At 34.5% G+C, this 19577-nt stretch overlaps 1 protein-coding gene across 17 annotated transcripts in view; it reads left to right on the top strand.

Moving 5' to 3' along the window:
* The window catches only part of ppip5k2 (diphosphoinositol pentakisphosphate kinase 2), a 54405-nt gene extending 36173 nt beyond the window's left edge, over positions 1 to 18232 (top strand). For 2 of the 17 annotated variants that reach the window (XM_073873952.1, XM_073873953.1), the window contains exons 25-31: positions 225 to 266; positions 401 to 574; positions 3616 to 3688; positions 7795 to 7914; positions 16658 to 16801; positions 16898 to 17017; positions 17849 to 18232. In XM_073873952.1, coding sequence (XP_073730053.1) covers positions 225 to 266; positions 401 to 574; positions 3616 to 3688; positions 7795 to 7914; positions 16658 to 16801; positions 16898 to 17017; positions 17849 to 18045 — 870 coding nt within the window. In that variant the 3' untranslated portion in view covers positions 18046 to 18232. Of the gene's footprint in view, positions 1 to 224; positions 267 to 400; positions 575 to 1025; positions 1072 to 3615; positions 3689 to 7794; positions 7915 to 11778; positions 11842 to 16657; positions 16802 to 16897; positions 17018 to 17848 lie in introns of those variants that run through there. The other 15 variants (XM_073873954.1, XM_073873955.1, XM_073873960.1 and 12 more) reach the window with 12 other exon arrangements.
* Positions 18233 to 19577: the final 1345 nt, after the last annotated feature.

The following is a 19577-nucleotide window of genomic DNA, read 5'->3' as shown; positions in this document are numbered from 1 at the left end:
TAATGTCACACAACTCAAGCTTTTAATCTTAACTTCCATATCACATCAATGCTTTTCATGTACCAGTAAGAAAAATGAAGTCGTTTGGTGGTTTTTAGTTTTATTAAGTGTATACTTGAATGTTTCTAACTTGTCGACTGCTCAATCCTTTCTAATCACAAATCTGTATTATTTTGCGAATCATCCTTTTATCGCCACCGTTTTGTATTTGTTTTCTTTTATAGTCGCCATTGCTGAAAAACTTTATCAAGACCCCTGCTGGCAAAGTATGAGCACACATAACCTCAGTCTTCTGTTGATCAAAGGTCTCCTATAGTGAATGTTGATGGACACATGCAGTAGCTGGATTGTTGTTAATGTTGCATGCTTGTGCTGTTTCTGCCCCCTGTTTCACTTTCAGGAAGAAAGCCCCCTGAGTGTGTCTAGCCCTGACTCTATAGGTACCTGGATACATTACACCTGTGGTGTTGGTACTGGGCGTCGAAGACGCAGATCAGGGGACCAAATAACTTCCTCCCCAGTCTCCCCCAAATCACTGGCTTTCACATCCAGTATATTTGGCTCATGGCAACAGGTTTTTACAAATTTAATTCATTCTTCACACCGACCGCTAACTTCTTGTCAATTCACACTCAAGAACTTGGCGGCAGTCAGCAAGGACATCTAATGAGCAGATAAATCAAAAGAGAGTGAATTAACCTCATTCATTATAGTCATAGTGTTTTTCTGTTATCATTTCATGCATTTCAAACCATATAGTGAGGTTTTAAAAATATTAACTTGCAGCTTTTTATATGTTTTACTAGAGTAGTGGGTACTTCCTACATGTATATTTTTTCTCTTATTTTGTGTTAGATTAAGCTACCATGCTTCAGACATACACAGTTTTGAATTGAATTTTATGTGAAATGTCTTAATATAGTCAGATTAAATTGCATATGATTACATTTATTTCACATCTAGATGACTTTTAACACAGGATAAAAATAATGTTAACTAAAAGCCAAATTATTTTGGCTCCACAGGAAGGTTATCTTTCCAAAGGTTAACATTTGAACCCGGTTCTCAAAGGTAAAAGCTACAGTATAATAGCAGCATGTACATTAATGATGCTTTCAAAGGTAAATCTGATTTTTAGGCAATGCTACAGGAGGACTGTAAACTTTGTCCTCCTCTATACACTTCAAACTCATATTTGGGTATGAATTTATTTTGTTATATATTGTCCATTTGTCAGTAAATTCCCAATAAATAAAATCAATTCGTCATTTCTGTCTTGTTGAATAGCCTCTTTTAGTTAAAATGGTTGTGCATGCTGTTTTATGTTGACTTTGAAGCTTTAATACTGAAATCTGTTAATAGTACAGTACTGTAAGTGTAGCCTTGCAGTATGTAAATGAAAATATGAGATTTCTGTTACATTTTGAAAATGGAAAAGGCTTCCAGCATAAGATATTATATACAACCATTTGATTTAGGATCTGACACTTTATTTGTGATGGTTCTCTCTTTACTAATCCATGTCTTTATTCATTATTAGTCTGGTATATCTCAACTCTTTTCATTCATCTGCATTAGCTGTCCTTTGCAACATGCTCTATTTCAGTGTTCAACAATTAAAGCCCCATGCACAGGTGAAATTTTTTCAGGTTTATGGGTTTAGGTAGATTCAGACTGAAGATCATCTCTGCTTTGACACCATTTAACACTCATTGGTCACTGTCACCCATCAGATCAATACTGTAGATCATTACCTGTTCTTTAGTTTCATAAGACATCAACCAACGTGGATTTTTTTTACCAGTCCCTCCAGATTTTTGCAATGAAAATTCATTTTTCTGGGATAATTTACAGAAATGTGTGGGGAAAAAGTGCAATGTTTTTTCTAATTAAAAAACCTTGTCTAATATACTGTATGTACAAAAGTAATAAATCAAGCAAACAGTCAAAATAAGAAAAAAAATGTAAAAATGGGATGAATAAATAGAACGTCAAGATACAAATACAAGCAGTGCTTCAAAGTTACAAAGTGCTTCAAAGTTTGTTTTCGATTGTCTACTATCATGACAAATTATTCGATCATATACAAATTTTATGAGACCTTTCTCATTTTTGCAATTATTTTGCAATAAAATGACAAATTAAGCAGGATTGCAAAAATTTTTTGCACCTAATTCCATAATCACAGAAATGCAAAAAACTGGAGGGACTGTTTTACTTTTGTTTACCATTTATTAATAGCAATGTTTAGAATCGTAATTACTTTACATTGAAGCCCTGTGAGTGTTTGTGGCAATTAGCATCACACATGTTTTAAGGTAATTATAACACAAGTGTTATAATTACATTTTTGTTTCAGTCTTTAGGTTGTGTATGTAAGTCAGGACTTTGGAATAATGGTTTTTACTCTTAACAGTGTGTCAAAATGGATACCTCAGTGCTGAACTTAACAAAGTGGCCCCAACAGTATTTTCCCCAAAGTATTTTTATAGACACTCAAGTTCAACTGAACAAGTGTTTAATGATATTGCATTATAATAACAAAATATTAAAGCAAGTGTTAACTGCAAACATTTATACTGGAGCATCAAAACGTATATTTAATTAAAATGACACCATTTGGTTACTTGTAATCAGAAAAGTGGATTTTTGATGTTCATCTGTTCAAACAGATGTCTTAGTAAAGGAACCACAGCATATCATCTCTGTTCATGTCTACACAAACATTTAACAACCAAATTTTATAAACATTAAAGTTGTTTTAAAGCTAACAAACTGAAATTCCTGGAAAGTTATGCATTTTGTTTTGCATTCTTATTTATTTCTTTAAATTAAGATTGAACATTTTGTTTTTTAACGTATGCATTATGTTTCCAAATACTTTTAAGGGCCACTGTGTTACTGTCCCCACTGAAAATCCTTTTGAAATTGATGACTAGACTAAATCTGTGACTTAGACACAAACTTACAGCATTAATAAAAGGGGGTCTATAGATGAATATTAGCATTATAAGATGTCAAGATGTTTGGAGGTTTCGGGTAAGGTCATGTAGTTGGGGTGGGCACAGGGACCTTTGCTGTTTCTAAACCTCTTCTTTTTTTATCTTTCCCTCATATGTCAGATCTAACCCCCCCTTCTCTCAAAGAAAGGATGAATCTTTCTTTTCTAAGTTTGTTTTTGCACGAAATTGTAATTAACACTTTAAACCTAAGAACAAGGGCTGTGACCTTTGTGTTCCTTGTTCTGTTTTTTGTTTTGTAAACTGGTGCAAACGTTTATACGTTTGAAATGGTCTGTTTGAAATTCATTTATGAATTTAATCTTTGCAACTGTTGCCATGTTTCTTCTCATATCCTTCTGCACCCCAATCTCATTTGATGTCTGATATGGAATGAAGTTTGTGTGGCAGTGGGTTCATGCATGATCCATGTTCCGGTTCTGTTTTTTCTTTGTGCTGTTTTTTTTCTTTTGTCTTTAAGTTTCTCTGTGAACTCACATTAATGTTCTGTGTTGCTTATTAACATCCATCTATAAGGAAAAGGCCTGTTTTCTTTAACACCAGTTAAAACAGTATACAGTACAATAAACATGTAGTTTTTGTTTGGTTCTTTAAGGTTCTGTCAGAGAACAACAGTCACATCAGACCCAGCAGACTACACACGGAGCATAAACTCTCCACTGGAATAGGTAAGATTAACAGATTATATCCTGAATGATCTGATCTCACTTCAGTTCATCATTGTAATACTTGTCCTGGTTTTTAATCTTTAAATTCTGTTTGGCTTTTGAATTTTTCAAATGCGTGTAATGTTGGTGTGGTCTAATGGTTGTGAGAAATTGAACTACTCACAATGAGCTATACTCACTGTAAACACACTTTACTCTTAAGATTTTTGCAACACAGCCAACTAATACAGTACTGATTTGGTCTCTCATATATGCTTGTAATGTCCCTTCTGCATTTGTATGTATACACAGATATTCATGGCTTCAGGCATATATTTAGTGTGTAATAATACATTTTTGGTAATAAGATAATCACTGCTCATAGAGAATCACTATCAGTCATCTCTCTAAAGGTCCTGTGTGTCCAACAACAAAATGCAACTACACCAGCAGGTCAGGTTTTTTTAAAGATTGCTTGAAAAGTTCCTGTAGATCAAACAGCAGAGAATCGACTGATAAAATATAAACCTGATTCTCTGCTTTTAAATGCTGGGGGCGTGTCCGCTGTCAGCGTTGAAACCCCGCCCACTTAACTGCTACAACCTGACTGAATGCTTGCAATTGGTATGGGCAATGTGCGGTGGCTCAAGTGTGACATTTAACTACCGCTTTAGTTAAAAAAATTCTAAACTCACAAAGGCTTTTTGGCGTGTTTCAACATTATGTATTTAGAGACAATTTTTAAGATTGACTTTACAGGGACATTTAAACAAGACATGCTTATGAGTGCATTTGACTTCATTTAAAAAATAAATAAACATCATATCAATAACATTTTTAATATTTTAAAACACCACTGATGAAACTTGTTAGTGTTTGCTTCCAAGAACACAAAAGACTCACAAAAGCACATCTTCTATTGAAACTTACATATTTAAAGTTAAGTGAATGAAACAATTGCACCAAAACTCATCTTGAATAATCATAAACAGATATTTATCTATTCAGTGATCATGTTTTGCTATTAATCAATGTAAATGGTGACAACAGGAAGACAATATACAAAATAAGAACAAAGTTGTTTAACATTAGCTTTAATTATGTGTTTGTGAAATCATTTTATATGTTATCAGAGTTCATGGTGATTTACCACAGTAACACCTTGGTGTGTGTGCACCAGTGTTGCCAACTTGGCGACTTTGTCGCTAGATTTAGCGACTTTTCAGACCCCTTTAGCGACTTATTTTCAAAAAAGCGACTAGCGACAAATCTAGCAACTTTTTCTGGCGTTGTTGGAGACTTTTTACGTGACATTCACTCTTCTCAATGAGCAGCTACCGCTGCTTCCGTGGGCTCCACCCCCGTCCCAAAGCATTCACAGGCTGTCTAGTCCTCGCGCAGCAGAGCAGTGTCTCTCCCAGCTGCAGTCAGGACAGGAGAAGTGATTATCTATCCGCGTCCAGACGGCATAATCGTGCATGCGTGAAGCCAGAGCAGGCGGATCCCGCGATGGCTTACATTAATGGCGAGATGTAAATGTAAAATGGTCTTTGAATAAAATTAATCACTGTACATAAAATAAATGTACTTGAGGGAGCTGAGCAGCAGCACATTTAGAACAGACAAACTGTACGTAGCTGACGTGTTAATGGGCTATTACCTACAAAACAACGTTTCCCATCATTTATCAGTGTATGTTTTGAAACTGGACTGTTTGGCCATATAAACATGAACATACACACATTTCGTTTTATGAGAACATAACAGATAAACAAACGAGAAAACATTTTCAGGCATTCATGTGTATTAAAATAACATGTTTGACAGTTCGGAGAGAAAGAGAAACGTGAAAACAGCCAATGTAGTAAAGATGCAAATGCGAGGTGATGACGTCACTATTATGCAAATGACGCAATGACGTTATCTAGCGACATTTAGCGACTTTCCAAGCAAGCTTTAGCTACTTTCCATTGAAAATAGTTGGCAACACTGGTGTGCACACTGCAGTTTGTTGGAAAATAAGGATGACAGATGATTTTCCTATACGAAATCCAATGTAAACAATAAAGAATATATCGATTTTATCATATTTATTACTTTTGTGGACTTTTTAAAAATGTAAAAGCATTGTGAATGCTTTCATATATTGATTCATATTAAACAAATAATAAAGTAATATGTTACTTAATCCATGTAATGGAATCTTTAACAATAAAATAATTAATTTATTTTGAATACGAGTATTTTAAAATGTAATTTAATGACAAGTACTTGATTTAGGGAATTATGTAATGTACATCTAATCAGAGGTGGACACTACTTGAGTATGTTAGTTACATTTTCCAAGCATCTGTGCTTTATCAGAGTGTTGTCTTGGGAAAAAATGTATTTTAATTTACAAAAAAATGTTCACTACATTCTAAAGCATAGAATCATACTGTGTATTCCTTTTATATTGCATATTAAAATTTATTTAATACCTAATTACATAAAAATTGTGTACTTTTACTTTTCTTGAGTAAAAGTACGAAAGTTCTTTTTACTTAAGTAAAAGTAAAAAAAAATACTAGATTTTTAATGTACTCAAATATTAAATATAAACCAAAAACTTGAAATTATGAAATGTAGTGGAGTAAAAATTATGATAATATGCTTTGGATTGTATGTTTTCAAAAGAATAACACTGATAAAATATGAAAATTTACTTTTATGTAGAAAGTAAAAATACCGCCTCTGCATCTAATCAGTTACTACCCAGCACTGTAGATGTATCAGGGTAAATGTATTATTGTATTGTTGTTACAAGCAGGTCTGTTGGGTTGATAAAGGGTTGGCATTAAACTAAACTGCACTGTGCTGTACAGTCGTGCATCAGGAGCAGGTTTTGATACACTTGAAACTATTTTAAACAGGGTTTTGCTCTTACTTTACACAGCTTTTCTTTATACAACATTCATGAGCTCATAAGATATTACAACATGTAATTTTTACTTCAATAAACTTTTATTTATATACTACTTAATTAAAATCTGTCACAACGCAGGACCACTGGCACCAGTTACAGGACAGGCATCTTAAAGTCTTAATCTTAATCTTATTTCAAGAAATACCTAATACTCAATTATAAGGTTATAGTTTATAATCTAACCAAAAGTGATGTGTGTACATCAAAACCATTTGCTTTTTTTTGTACAATAACTTGACAAAACACAAGTAGACACCTGGATTGTGCAGTGTAGTACAGTAGCTCATGTGTTGGTAGAAAAATCCCTTAACTTGTTTCAAAATACAGTTAACAAAATGACTACATTTTCAATGGCTACAGCATCTTTTAAATGTGAAGTACAAATCTTTTATATTATATTAAGGATTTTTATATTATATTATATATTTATATTTTTATATATTAAGGATTTTTAAGAGTTTTTATCAGCGTCTAAGTTAAACTTCTAATATGATAAATATTATTCCAACAATACATATTCACAAAACGCAGCCTAAAATGTGTTAAATATGGCGTCATTCTGATGTATTGACGTGTATTGATATAGGAATATGCCAACATATGTGGTTGTAGTAACAACTGTTGTTAATATTGTGATAGATTGGTAATGAATATCACACATTCTCTTCAGTATTACCAGTATTTGCTTGTCATGTTGTTATTTTGCTCTTTTCCTTCTCTGTCAGCTTTATGATCAGTGATTTTAACAACTTAAACACTGTTTCAGATATATGACCTAAGCACTTTAATTTTATTGGGTAACAAATAAATCAATCATTAGTTTAGTAAATGAAAAAATAAAAAAGTAATAAATAATTATGACTTTTAAAAGAAAAAAATCAAGAATACAATAAACATGTCTTGTTTGTGTAGGTTCGTGCTTTTTGTGAATAGACAAGTCTTGTGACATGCGGTTTAATTATAAAACCGGTGGACCTCTCAAAATGATTTGTCTACTTTTAGATGTCACGTTAAAAGACATTACCATTATTATGGGATGTTTCAGTGAGACTGCACGACTTCTCTGTGGCAAGAATCTTGTAGAAATGCATGTTGCATGCAGTGCGATGTGTGTCTTCTTGAACACACGATTGCTGTATGTATCTTCTCTAACTCTCATTAGGATCTCATTGTGCTGGACTGTTTAGCACCATGGTGCTGGGCTGCTCCTCCAGTGCACCTAACCTACAAGATTACGCTCGCGCTCACCGTAAAAAGCTGACATCTGCTGGCTTCTTAGAGGGTATGTGCAGACACGCACGCACACCTTCTGAAGGTGAATTCATCATCACTGCTTTTAGTTTTCATTTATTTTCGGTTGGAAGCTGCTGGGAGTATGAGCGTTTTATTGATGTGGTTGTGTTGAAATCATTCAGATGAATTTATTTTGGATTTATTTTTTGAGTTATATTCATCCGCCTACTGTGGATTTGGATTATTTTGAATACATCAACCAAATCTTATTATTTCAGTGAGTCAGGAATTGTTTGTAGTCCGTTTGCTGAGCTAGTAGATTATAAATGAAAATGTAAAAAGGGGTTTTAAGATTTTTTTTTACAAAATAAGCAGTTAAAAATGTGGTAAAAATTTAATTACAATACTGACGGTGTGTAAATAACTAAACTACAATATAACATTCTTAACATAGATTGTGCAAAGCTTTCATAAAGATTCAACAAAAGATTGTAAACAAAAAAAATGTAACAGTTCTGCTCATTTATTTAATTGAAAAATGAGAATTTCTTATCAGACTCTTAATGGATTCTGCCAACAAAGCGGTAATTCTGAATTAAGCGAAACTATTTGATAAACATATAGACGGTTTCATCGGATGCACCCTCGTTGTCGCAGTTACGGGTCTGGGCGAAACTTAACTTCTGGTCTCTGTTTGTTTAACAAATGTTTTGGTTTCCTAAAGACGAGGGTGATGGCGATCATGGATCACCGCAATGTTAACTCTTTCCCTGCCAGCGTTTTTTTTTAAACTTGCCAGCCAGCGCCAGCATATTTCATGATTTTCACAAAAGTTTAATGTCTTTCAGTAAATGTTCTTCTTTAAATATATAAACAAACAATATATCAAATGAAAGAACAGACCCTCTGCTTTCAAACCAAAAAAAGTTTCATCCTACCTTCATTTGTTCTCTTTTTATCACCTCTCAAATATGGGTAGATTTCTTCAAAAACACCCAATTTGAGCAAAAAGCTGAGATAATTCCATTTTTGTGAAGGACTTTTGATAGAGATCTTCACGTGAGGCGCTACTTTTGGGGTGCATAAGCTGGTGGATAATTGCGGTATTGGGGAAAGCCGGAAATTCTCGCCATTGGCAGGGAAGCGTTTTCTCTTAATTGACGAGTTATCTCATCAATGGCGGCGAAAGAGTTAAGGGAGGCTTGCCAGCTGATCTGATTGTATACATTGTTAAGATTGTATACATAAGTGCACATTTTACACAGTAATGCAACACTAAAGAGTTTTTGCTCTTTGCTACCCCTACAGGTTAGAAGCGTAATTGTCCATTACCACTGTCGTAAATACTGTAGCATAGCTGGCTCTGATTGGATTGTAGGTTTGCCGTAAAGCAAGTTTTTGTAGTTTTTACTCGAACTACAGAACCGTGACCCGACGGTTGGAAACTTCTTTAGTGCGGTTTTGGCCGATAGAGGGCTACAAAGCGAATGTGAAAGTGCCGCTCACCCTTTTCGAGTGGATGAACGACTGAAACTTTTTTTAAGGTAAAAAAACTCTTTAGTGTTGCTTTAACTCCGTGGTGTTTTTGATACGTTTTAGCTATGATTTAAACTAAGGTAATCTACTTGTTGTTTTTGTTTGGCCTGTTTAAGTCCTAAAGGGCTTTTATTGATACTTAGCGGAATTTCCCTAAAGTTGCGTTTGTTTCACGAAAGCCTTTTGTTTATGTTGTTACTGCTGAAACCGTCTATTATGTGTGCTAAGAACATTCATAAAATATCATTATCAAATTATTAACGGAGGTGCCGAGGAGCTCCTCAATTAAATACACAAAAAATACCGTTTAGGTTTTTACAATCAAAACTTTGTTTAACTTGATTATTACACTTTAAAATATGTAACGATATAAAAAGGTTTTTCAAAATTCTTATTTTGTCATACATTTTTAGTTCGTAAATGGAATCGATAAAACTTACTAGATTTTTCACCATTCTTGTATTTGCCAACATTTGTGAATTCTGTGTTAAATTGAATCATGGGTATTTTTGGATTTATGCCATTTTTTTATTGATTGGCCAAATACAGCTTATATATCTGTGGAAATAAAGCCACGTAATGTTTGATGTAGTTTTCAGTTTACTCAAGTCATTTAACAGACTTTGATTATCAGATAAAAACATGTAAAGAAGACCAGGTTATATTTTCACAAAAATTATTTTTTTTTTACATGAATTAAAATTATAGGGCATGTAAATTATATTTCACACAATGCTATCTCATGACCTCAAAACACTTCCTCGAACCAAAGCTAGAGGCTCTGTAATGGGGGTAGGATTAAGATCTTTTCTAAGGCCCCTGGTCACACAGGAGGACCAGCAGAACCTCATATTTTAGAAATATGATTTTAGTATTTAAATGGCAACTATGCACATTAATCTATTAAAAAGAGCGCTATAATAACATGCCCTTAAACTGTGTCAAGTGCGTGTGTGTCCCCCAATAGACTACTGGATTGTTCAGAAACACACGCAACATGAACGCATGCATAATGGCGAAGATGAAATTGGGGTACCTGAGTAATGGAAAAAACATGAAAAAGAGAAGAGAGCAAGATGGGAAAAATATGTTGTCACTAGTTTATGTTTTAGTTTATCTTAAAAAAGAAACGCTCTCAGTTACCCTGATGCTGTAACACAATATTTCTGAGAATGTGTGTTTTTTATGCAATCAAGCATTAGTAATGAAGCATTGAGCTGTAATAATGTCTGATTCACGAGTGAATCATTTGTTTGAATCAGTATATTTAAATGACTTGGAGAATCTTGTTGATAATGCATAAGTCTAAATTATTATGTTATTCTATGTACATATTTCCTGCATTTGTTTATATCTTAAAAAGACCTAAAAATAAATATGGACGGTCATTGAAACTTTGCTATAAGGAAAAAGCTGTTGATGGCCTATTAGTCATTTGCACAAAACTTTTTTATACAGATATTGAAACATATTGCAACGGGGTCCAGAGTAGAAATTAACCAGGGGCCCAAACCCTAGCATTACCCCTGACCAAAGCAATGCTTGTAAGGCAAAGCATTCCCTTTGTGTTGCATAACCAACTTCATCTACATAAGATTTCTCATCTACAGTAAGATTGCACAGTAGAAAGCTGGTAAGACGCTGCACTCGCAGTGTAAAAAACCTTAATATGAGTTTCATGTTACTTGCTTTCATAAATAGATGCCAGTTGCCAAGATTGCTGAAGTCTTTTTGAATTAAAAAGCAAAATATGACTAATATTTTAGCACATAAATCAATCTGAGACTTTATTAAAAATTGCTTTTAGCTTCTTCATAAAAGTTTCCTTTTAGACGGGTCCTTATTGTTAAGGCATTTTTGACACTTAAGTCAACATTTAATATGGACCCAGGTTTGCAATTCTGTTATGCAACAGGTGACTTAAATTCTCCTTACTTTACTAAGCACATTTTTAAGGGTTAAATGTTATTTCCCATGTGGTTGTGTCAGTGCTATGTATTTTGCAATGGCATTATAGTATTGAAAATGATTTGGTGGAAATCCAGGATTGTGTTTGTAATTTGTGTTGTGAAGCAGGATGTTAGAGGTGTGTTCATAATGCTGTAGTGCTAGTTGGGTATAGTAGTGTTTGTCTGTCAAGAAAATACAGGTTGTTTGTTTTCGTTAAACACTTCATTCTGAGAACAGTAAAGGTTTTTTTTTGTTCCCGGTCCCTTGCTGTCAACACTTTAACCTACAGTACTAACCACAAGCTATCTTCTGCTTTTTCTACACCATTTTCCTGCATGTCCACTAATAGTTTCATTCTCATTTGCTTTTCTTTAACCCCTTTCTGTTAACTGTTATACATTTCAGTATCTGTTTTTCTCTTTCTCAGAGGCCACTCGTGGTTCTGCTGTTAAAAGATTTTCTATCTCATTTGTGTGTCACCCGACCAATGGTATGTTTGTTTTTGTTCATTGTTTGTGTTCCCAACGCACGTTTCCTCCTCGCATTCATTATTTATATGATTTATTATTTTTTGTTTGAATGACGAGTTTCTCTGAGTTCACAGGAATATGCTCGTCATTGTTTAAATAAACAATTATTTATCTGCAATTTTTCTCGTCTACACTGTGATCACATGTATTAGAAAAAATGCTGTCAGTTAGTATAAACGTCCATTTAAAGGTTCAATAAAGTAAAAACAACATATTTAAGCAATATCGCTCGAGTAGGAGTGTGATATAGCTCTATATCGTCACGGCTGTGATTAGGCCAGAGGCACGAGGCCGTAGGCAATCACAGCCGTGATGATATAGAGCTATATCACACGACTCAGAGAGCGATATTGTTTTTATACAACAGTTCGACGGCACACGTTTGAAAAACGAAAACTAGAAAACAACATCGGAGTTATTTTAAAAGCCTCTTTGTTTGAGAACTACTTCATCCGCCACGGATTTGAGGGCGGCCAGAATAACAGGTAACACTTTCGGCTGCTTTGAATCTCAATGGACGGAAAAGCCGTTTCTTTATATTACCGTTTCTTGGTCACAAAGTGTAGTTTTAAGATTAGTTTAGTCGAGAATGTATATGTATTATATTAAAATCTGCAGTCGATTAGTAAAGATAGCGCCTGTTTGAACGTTTGCTTAGTGAGATTCGGTACGAATGAGAACCAAAGCATGAGCGGACATCAGTGTTCACTCACCCCGCTGACCACCGCCCTCTCTGGGCTACATCTCTGACAGGGATTCCCTGGCTCATTTGTTGGCCTTGTTTGTTTTTGATCATCAAAATGAGATCAAATCAGCAGTATTTGGTGTCATGATCAAACTATTACTTGTTTTTTATTCATATTTAGTGTCTTTTGTGTTGTTATTGTTTTGACGCGAGGTAAAAGTTAATAAAACTATACTTGTATAACGTTACTATTGCATTCCCATTTACTCAACGCGATACGAGCACTCTATTATTATTAAACTTTGTTCTTGTCAGTAACGTTACTTTATAAAACGTTTTTTTTTTATAAGTATCAGAGAGATGTTTTTGCATGCTGCTTATGAATATATCAGTGGCGATATCTCATAACATGTTTTAATAGTCACGTCACGATAAAGTAAATGATCAATGTCCACATTTAAAAGCTGTGGTGCTTCCCTGCAGTTCCATGGTGTTTTCGCGTTCTGGGAAGAGATATTGCTCCAGAAAAAAAATAGTTTACATATTAATCGTCCACACGATGTGACAAGACATAACTTCCATTAAGTTGGAAGAGCGCTGATCTTTGACAGAATAATAACTTCCGATTGGGGATTCACAGACTGATTTACGAGCTAGTGAACTAATGAGACACACGGAGAGTGATTCAAAACAGCTTGTTTGTGTGTGTCCGCGTGTGGCCTGTTTAGGACCTCCATTTACTAGGTGGTGGAATGATACGAAAGGTGAAGCGGTTACTGTGCTGTTATCAGTAGAATATTGCACGCCTCTTAGCCAATCAGATTGGAGAACCAGAAAGAACTGTTGTATAATCTCTAATATTTGTCATATTTTAATATATTTCCTATTTTTGTATTATAATATTATTGTTTAATTGTAGTTGGTTAACTTCAATTCTTATAAAACATGAAATAATATATTGTGATAAAATATTTACTTATATACTTTGGCTTTAGTACTTATCGAAATTTCGAATGGTTTCCTTTTAAAATGTAGAATGAAATGTATTAACTAGGTAAAATGTAAAGCTTTATTAGAAACAAATATTCTGTATTTGTAATTATATTACTGCAAGGATTAGAAGTTATTCCGAAAATAATGTTATCATTTACTTCACCTAATGTTTATGTTGTTTTTGTATCATTTCATTGTCAGTGCACTGTAATCAGACTGTTCAGATCTGACTGTAACACAGATCACATGTATTAGAAAAAATGACACATATTTTGTGTCAAGAAGATGCATGTATGTGCACTTTAATGGATATAGACACAGTCAGAGTCGTACAGGCAGTAATATCAGAAGCAAACAGGTATGGCAGGGATAATCCAGAATCATAAATCTAAAACACAGGCAAAGATCAGGGCAGGCAGCAAGAATACATAAATCAATATTACCAGGCTTAAGTCAAAGCAAACACGGGCAGGAATAAACAGCAGGCAGTCCAAGATCAACAACAGGTAAACCGGTTCAGGATAATAATAATAACGCTTTAGTATGCAGCTGGGACAAACAATACCTTACACTGGGTGTAAAATTCAGGTGTGAACACACCACTGATCTACTGGCCGTCCTTCAACGTGATACCCAGCCGATGCATAATCAACGACCACCGACGGAACCCGTTTAATCTCCTTACATACCGTTTACATCCCATATAATATCTCCCAAGGGTTTTTTTCCCTCCTAGGACTTTTTTCCCTCCTAGGCTAAAAAAGTCGGGAGGTTTTTCACCTAGGGGGTTTTTCAACCCCGGGGAGTCAGCCGACATTGACTTAACTAGCACCCTCTTGTATACAAGACATTATTAATACGCTCATTGTAAAGTTTATTCATAGCCACTGTATTTTGCTACTTATAATGTCTGTCGATTTTTCGTTTTTTCTACTCCTTCTCTTAATGTACAGCTGCTTTGAAACAATTTCCAGTTGTAAAAAGCGCTATATAAATAAAATTGAATTGAATGGTAACAGGTGAATGTGCAATCAGTTAGACGTAAGGTATGTGGGTAATGAAGTTTTAAAACTCGGGGGATTGGGACCTTTTGTGACCGGAAGCAGAGATCATAACAACACAGATATCAAAATGTCTTTATTCTTGTTATTTTGTTAAATTACAAAATGTACATTTGACACTTTTTTCTTCGCTTTTACAAATGCTGACTTAACTTGTACATTAAGCAGTTGTCGATGAAAACATGAGATTAAATCAGTTTGAATCAGTCCGAAGGTATATGTTGTTACAACACTTGATGAAGATCAGTTATCAATACATTGGATACAGGGTGGTTCATGGGTCTGTTTTTGGATAAAAAAAACAAAGAACTTTAAAGGTGTTGAAGCTTTGTGATTGAGTGTTTTAATTGGCTATGAAGCAATTAAAGATTAAGAAATCCCCAATATAATTAAATAGATTATTTGAATAAATTATTTTTGCATTTGTCTTCTAGAAGCATTTGTAGTGCATTGGTATTATGGCAGGGTTTATAAATCTTATAATATTTCCTTTTAGCGTAAATCTTTCTTTTTGTCTTTATTCTTCACGGCATTCCAACATCTATGGCATTTTAGTGTAATTAAAGGCGGAGTGCACAATGTTTGAAAAACGCTTTGGAAAAGGAGACTGGCCGACTACCAAAACACACTTATAGCCAATCAGCAGTAAGGAGCGTGTCAACTAACCAACATCCTTGCCGGGTTGCTTATGTGTGGGGTGTTTCTTTTAAAAGAAGGTCCAGATTCTATTGGGGTCGGGGCGTTTTTGTTTAGGTGATTTCAAATATCAACATTGGCTTTCAAACATTGTGCACTCCGCCTTTAAAATCATTTAAATATCTTTACGAGTAATGTTAATTTGATTATTGTTAATGCATTAATGTTTTATTCTGTTTAAATACAACATTATTAACAATGTTTGTTGTAAAAAAGTTACCATTTAGAAAGAAGCCAGAACACCAGATCTGAACAATAAAAAAATATTAAACTGAGATTAACTCATAATTCAGCGTTGTTTAGAAACTTGGCAATTTTTGGCGTACCATTTTTATTGTTTGTTTTCCTTTTTTAACTGCTTTTCTATATGGGTCAGTGTTATCCAGTATTTTCAGTGGTAAGTGTTCATTCACATGATCTATCTTTCCAATTGGTATTTGTTTTATTTTGGCTTTAGACCCTATCTTGTGTAAGTTTCTAATGTTGTTTGTGTCCAGTCTTTAGGCTTTTACCTCATAAGTCCAACATGAATCTCTCCTACTTTGGGCTTTAATAACTTTATATTATAGTTTCTTCGATGCATTAACACAAAACTTTTTTTTACAAGAAAACTGCATATGTCCATTTTGTTAGTTTTCTTGTTTTTAATATGTTCTATAAAGTTAAATTAAGTCTAATTTCAAAAACCTGATTTGTCTTATATTTATTAAGCTCCTTTACTCATTCATTCATTTATGCATTTATTGTAAACGGGTCTTCATACATTAGGAAATGTTTTGTGTGTCAAGAAAGACAGTACTTGTACTCTATATTAGCCTTAAAGAATCTGAATGTTTAAATGGCCAGTACTTCTATTAATTTACTGTGTAAATCTTTTTCGAGCTATACACTTTTACATTGTATGACAGTCATTACGGGTCTACAGTTATTCTATAATACAGTATATATTATTTGATGAAAGATGGTGTTTGATTTTTTTTATTATACATTTTTAACATTGGTGTTTTTCATTATGTGCTGTAAGTAAATGCTGGCAAAAGGGAAATTATAATGTATGCATCCGAGTAGTAATTAATTATATAGGTAGATAGATTATCATTTTCACATCATAAATCCATTTAAGCCAAATTATGTTTCTATAACCCATCTGCCTCCATTCTGCAGATCTCAAACTCATGTTTGATGGTGTTCAGTATTTGTGTGTTGTAATTTTCTGTGGGAATGAATGAAGCCCTTATCTTTGCATCAAGGTTTAATTTACAAATCACCCTGTAATATTACTGAAGCCAAGAAGTTTTATTTGACTGTGTTTTACTTATATTACTGTCTTTTTCATTGAAGTGTTTGAGTTGTACTCCATGGTTCCTTCCATCTGCCCATTGGAGACTCTTCACAATTCCCTGTCTCTCAAACAAGTGGATGACTTCTTAGCCTCCATCGCTATATTTCCTGATCCAATACTGGACATATCTGCATCATCTCCAGGTACTGCTCAAGATCAAATTTAACATTTGCCACTTAATGCAATATACAGCTTAGATTCTGTGCTTGTATTTAAGCTGTTTTTATTTTAACCCTTAGCTGTGCCCACAAAGAAAGGTCCTTTAAACACATACACTCCAGCCAAAGTTTTACCCTGTCCATTTACCCGGTCTCTTGTCAAGAGGACATCAACATGCTCACCAGACAAGAGCACATCAGGTATGTTAATGTTAACATATATTTTAATATACCTGATAAGAATCAGATTTCGTATATTAAAGTATATGTTAACATTAGAAAATAAATGACAAGACAAACAGAACAAGTGGAATATGTGTGTTTATAAACACATTAGTAGATGCAAATATTTACAAGTATGTATGGCCTGTACAAAGCCCAGGCCTGAACTTTATTGAATACATTTTACCCAACATTAATGTCTGATCAACTCAAACTTTGCTTAGATGTAAATCTGTACATGTCATGCTGTAAATAGCGACCAAAATTAGTACATTACCCACCATTTTATCACACTATATTGTTAGTTATTAGGAAAAACTAAGCTTGTTTTCTACAATTAGTAAGATCATAAACATGAATGAAATTCAAGTAGTAAATGAATGTAATATATTTAATATACTTGATATTGTTGTTTAATACAGTGGTTCTCAAACTTTTTCAGAGTGCGGCCCCCTTTGTGTACGGTGCATTCCTTCGCGACCCCCAAAGAAAATTTATAACAAAAAACAGTTCTAAAACTTCACATTTTAATTAAACAAAACATTAAATTATACAAAGTAGTGCTGCCTTATTTTTTCTAGGTTTAATTTCACAGAATTCATGATAAATGAATGTATTTTATAAAATTGGGGCCCCCCTGGCACCATCTCGTGGCCCCCCTGGGGGCCCCGGACCCCAGTTTGAGAACCACTGGTTTAATACAACTAAATCTGTAGCTTAGGAGTGAATGTTTTTGTTTATAAAAATTAAATGAATTCAGTAACCTCAGCTGTCAATGTTAAATCTGTTTATTGTCTGTTTTCTCCTCAGCTCAAGATGTTTTTCCAGCAAGAGAAGTTTTAGATCACAGTAAACGTGACAGTAAAATCTTAAGTCAAACCTCAGAGAATAAGCAGCTTCTCCCAGCGGTCAACATCTCCATTCCTTCATCAGCTGGATGTTATGACTGCATTAATAAAAACCAACAACAATCTACTGACATATCAAACACCTTCTCTGGAAAATAAGACTGTTACAACCATCTGTACCATCTGTAAACCACCACTCAAGAAACACAAAGTGACTTCAAATCACAGTAAACAACAGGATACAATCAAAGAAATGGCTAACAAACACACATGAATGTGCAACATTCCTAAAATTATGAACAATTCATATGTATATACAGTATATATAAATAAAGAACCAATGAACCAAAGCTTGATTTTCTTTAGACTGATGTGATTTATTGTTTTTAAGGGAAAAAAATTCCATTGCCTTTACTGATAAGAATTACAATAGTCATTTAGTCTTCATTAGTATTAAAGGGGTCAGTAAAGGCAATGGATTTTTTTTCCTTAAAATTGAATTGAATCTTTATTGTCATTTGTACACCGTGTATACAATGAAATTACATTGCCTACCCGGCCAGTGCATGATAAATATAATAAATAAATAAATAAATAGATAGTTATAAAAGTAATAAAATCAATATAAAATAAGTAAAAGAGAAACAACAATATGTTCTGCCATTGCACATGATTAAGATATTAAGAGTTCAGTGACCTAATGGCCCAAAGATAGAAACTGTTTTTAAATCTGTTTGTCCTGCTCTTAATGCTCCTGTATCGTCTGCCAGAGGGCATAAGTTTGAACAATAGTTGACCTGGATGTGAGCGGTCGGCGGTGATTGCTTTAGCTCTTCTGAGACACTGCGTACTAGCAATGTCATCCAGTGTACGTAGGCGACTGCCTATGATGTGTTGTGCTGCCTTAATGACCCTCTGCAGGTGTCCCCTGTCCGCCACTGTACAGTTAGCATACCATACTGTAATTTCATAAGACACATCACTCTCAATAGCCCAGGAGAGGTCTTCAGTTATATGTATTCCTAGGAATTTGTAAGAGGACACTCGTTGAACACAGTCTCCATTGATGTTCAGTGGTGCTGGTTCCCCCTCCTCCTTATGTCTCCTGAAATCAATGATCATCTCTTTAGATTTACTGGTGTAAAGCAGTAGGTTATGTTCAGTGCACCAACCTGCAAGCCTGTTAATCTCATCCCTCTATGCGTTCTCATCACCTCCATTGATTAAGCCGATAACTGTAGTATCATCAGCAAATTTAATGATGGTATTTGATGGGTGGGTGGATGTGCAGTCATATGTGTACAGTGAATACAGGAGAGGGCTCAGCACACAGCTCTGAGGGGAGCCTGTGCTGAGCGACAAGGTGGAAGAGCACGTGGTGCCTACCTTTACCGTTTGAAGGCGGTCAGTCAAGAAGTTCTTGATCCAGGCACAAATGGAAGGGGGGATATCGATGGTGGTCAGCTTATCCACTAGGATATCAGGTATTATGGTATTAAATGCCGAGCTGTAATCTATGAATAGCATCCTGACATAATTCCCTGACTGCTCCAGATGGCTGAGTGCTGTATGTAGAGCAGTATTGATGGCGTCCGCCGTAGATCTATTTTTCCTTTAGGCGTACTGATGTGGATCTAGATTTGGGGGGAGCCAGGACTTAATGTGGTTTAAGATGAGCCTCTCAAAGCATT

This window comes from Misgurnus anguillicaudatus, chromosome 12, assembly GCF_027580225.2.
Source record: "Misgurnus anguillicaudatus chromosome 12, ASM2758022v2, whole genome shotgun sequence".
Classification (NCBI taxonomy): domain Eukaryota; kingdom Metazoa; phylum Chordata; class Actinopteri; order Cypriniformes; family Cobitidae; genus Misgurnus; species Misgurnus anguillicaudatus.
This window is presented reverse-complemented; position numbering and strand designations above follow the sequence as displayed.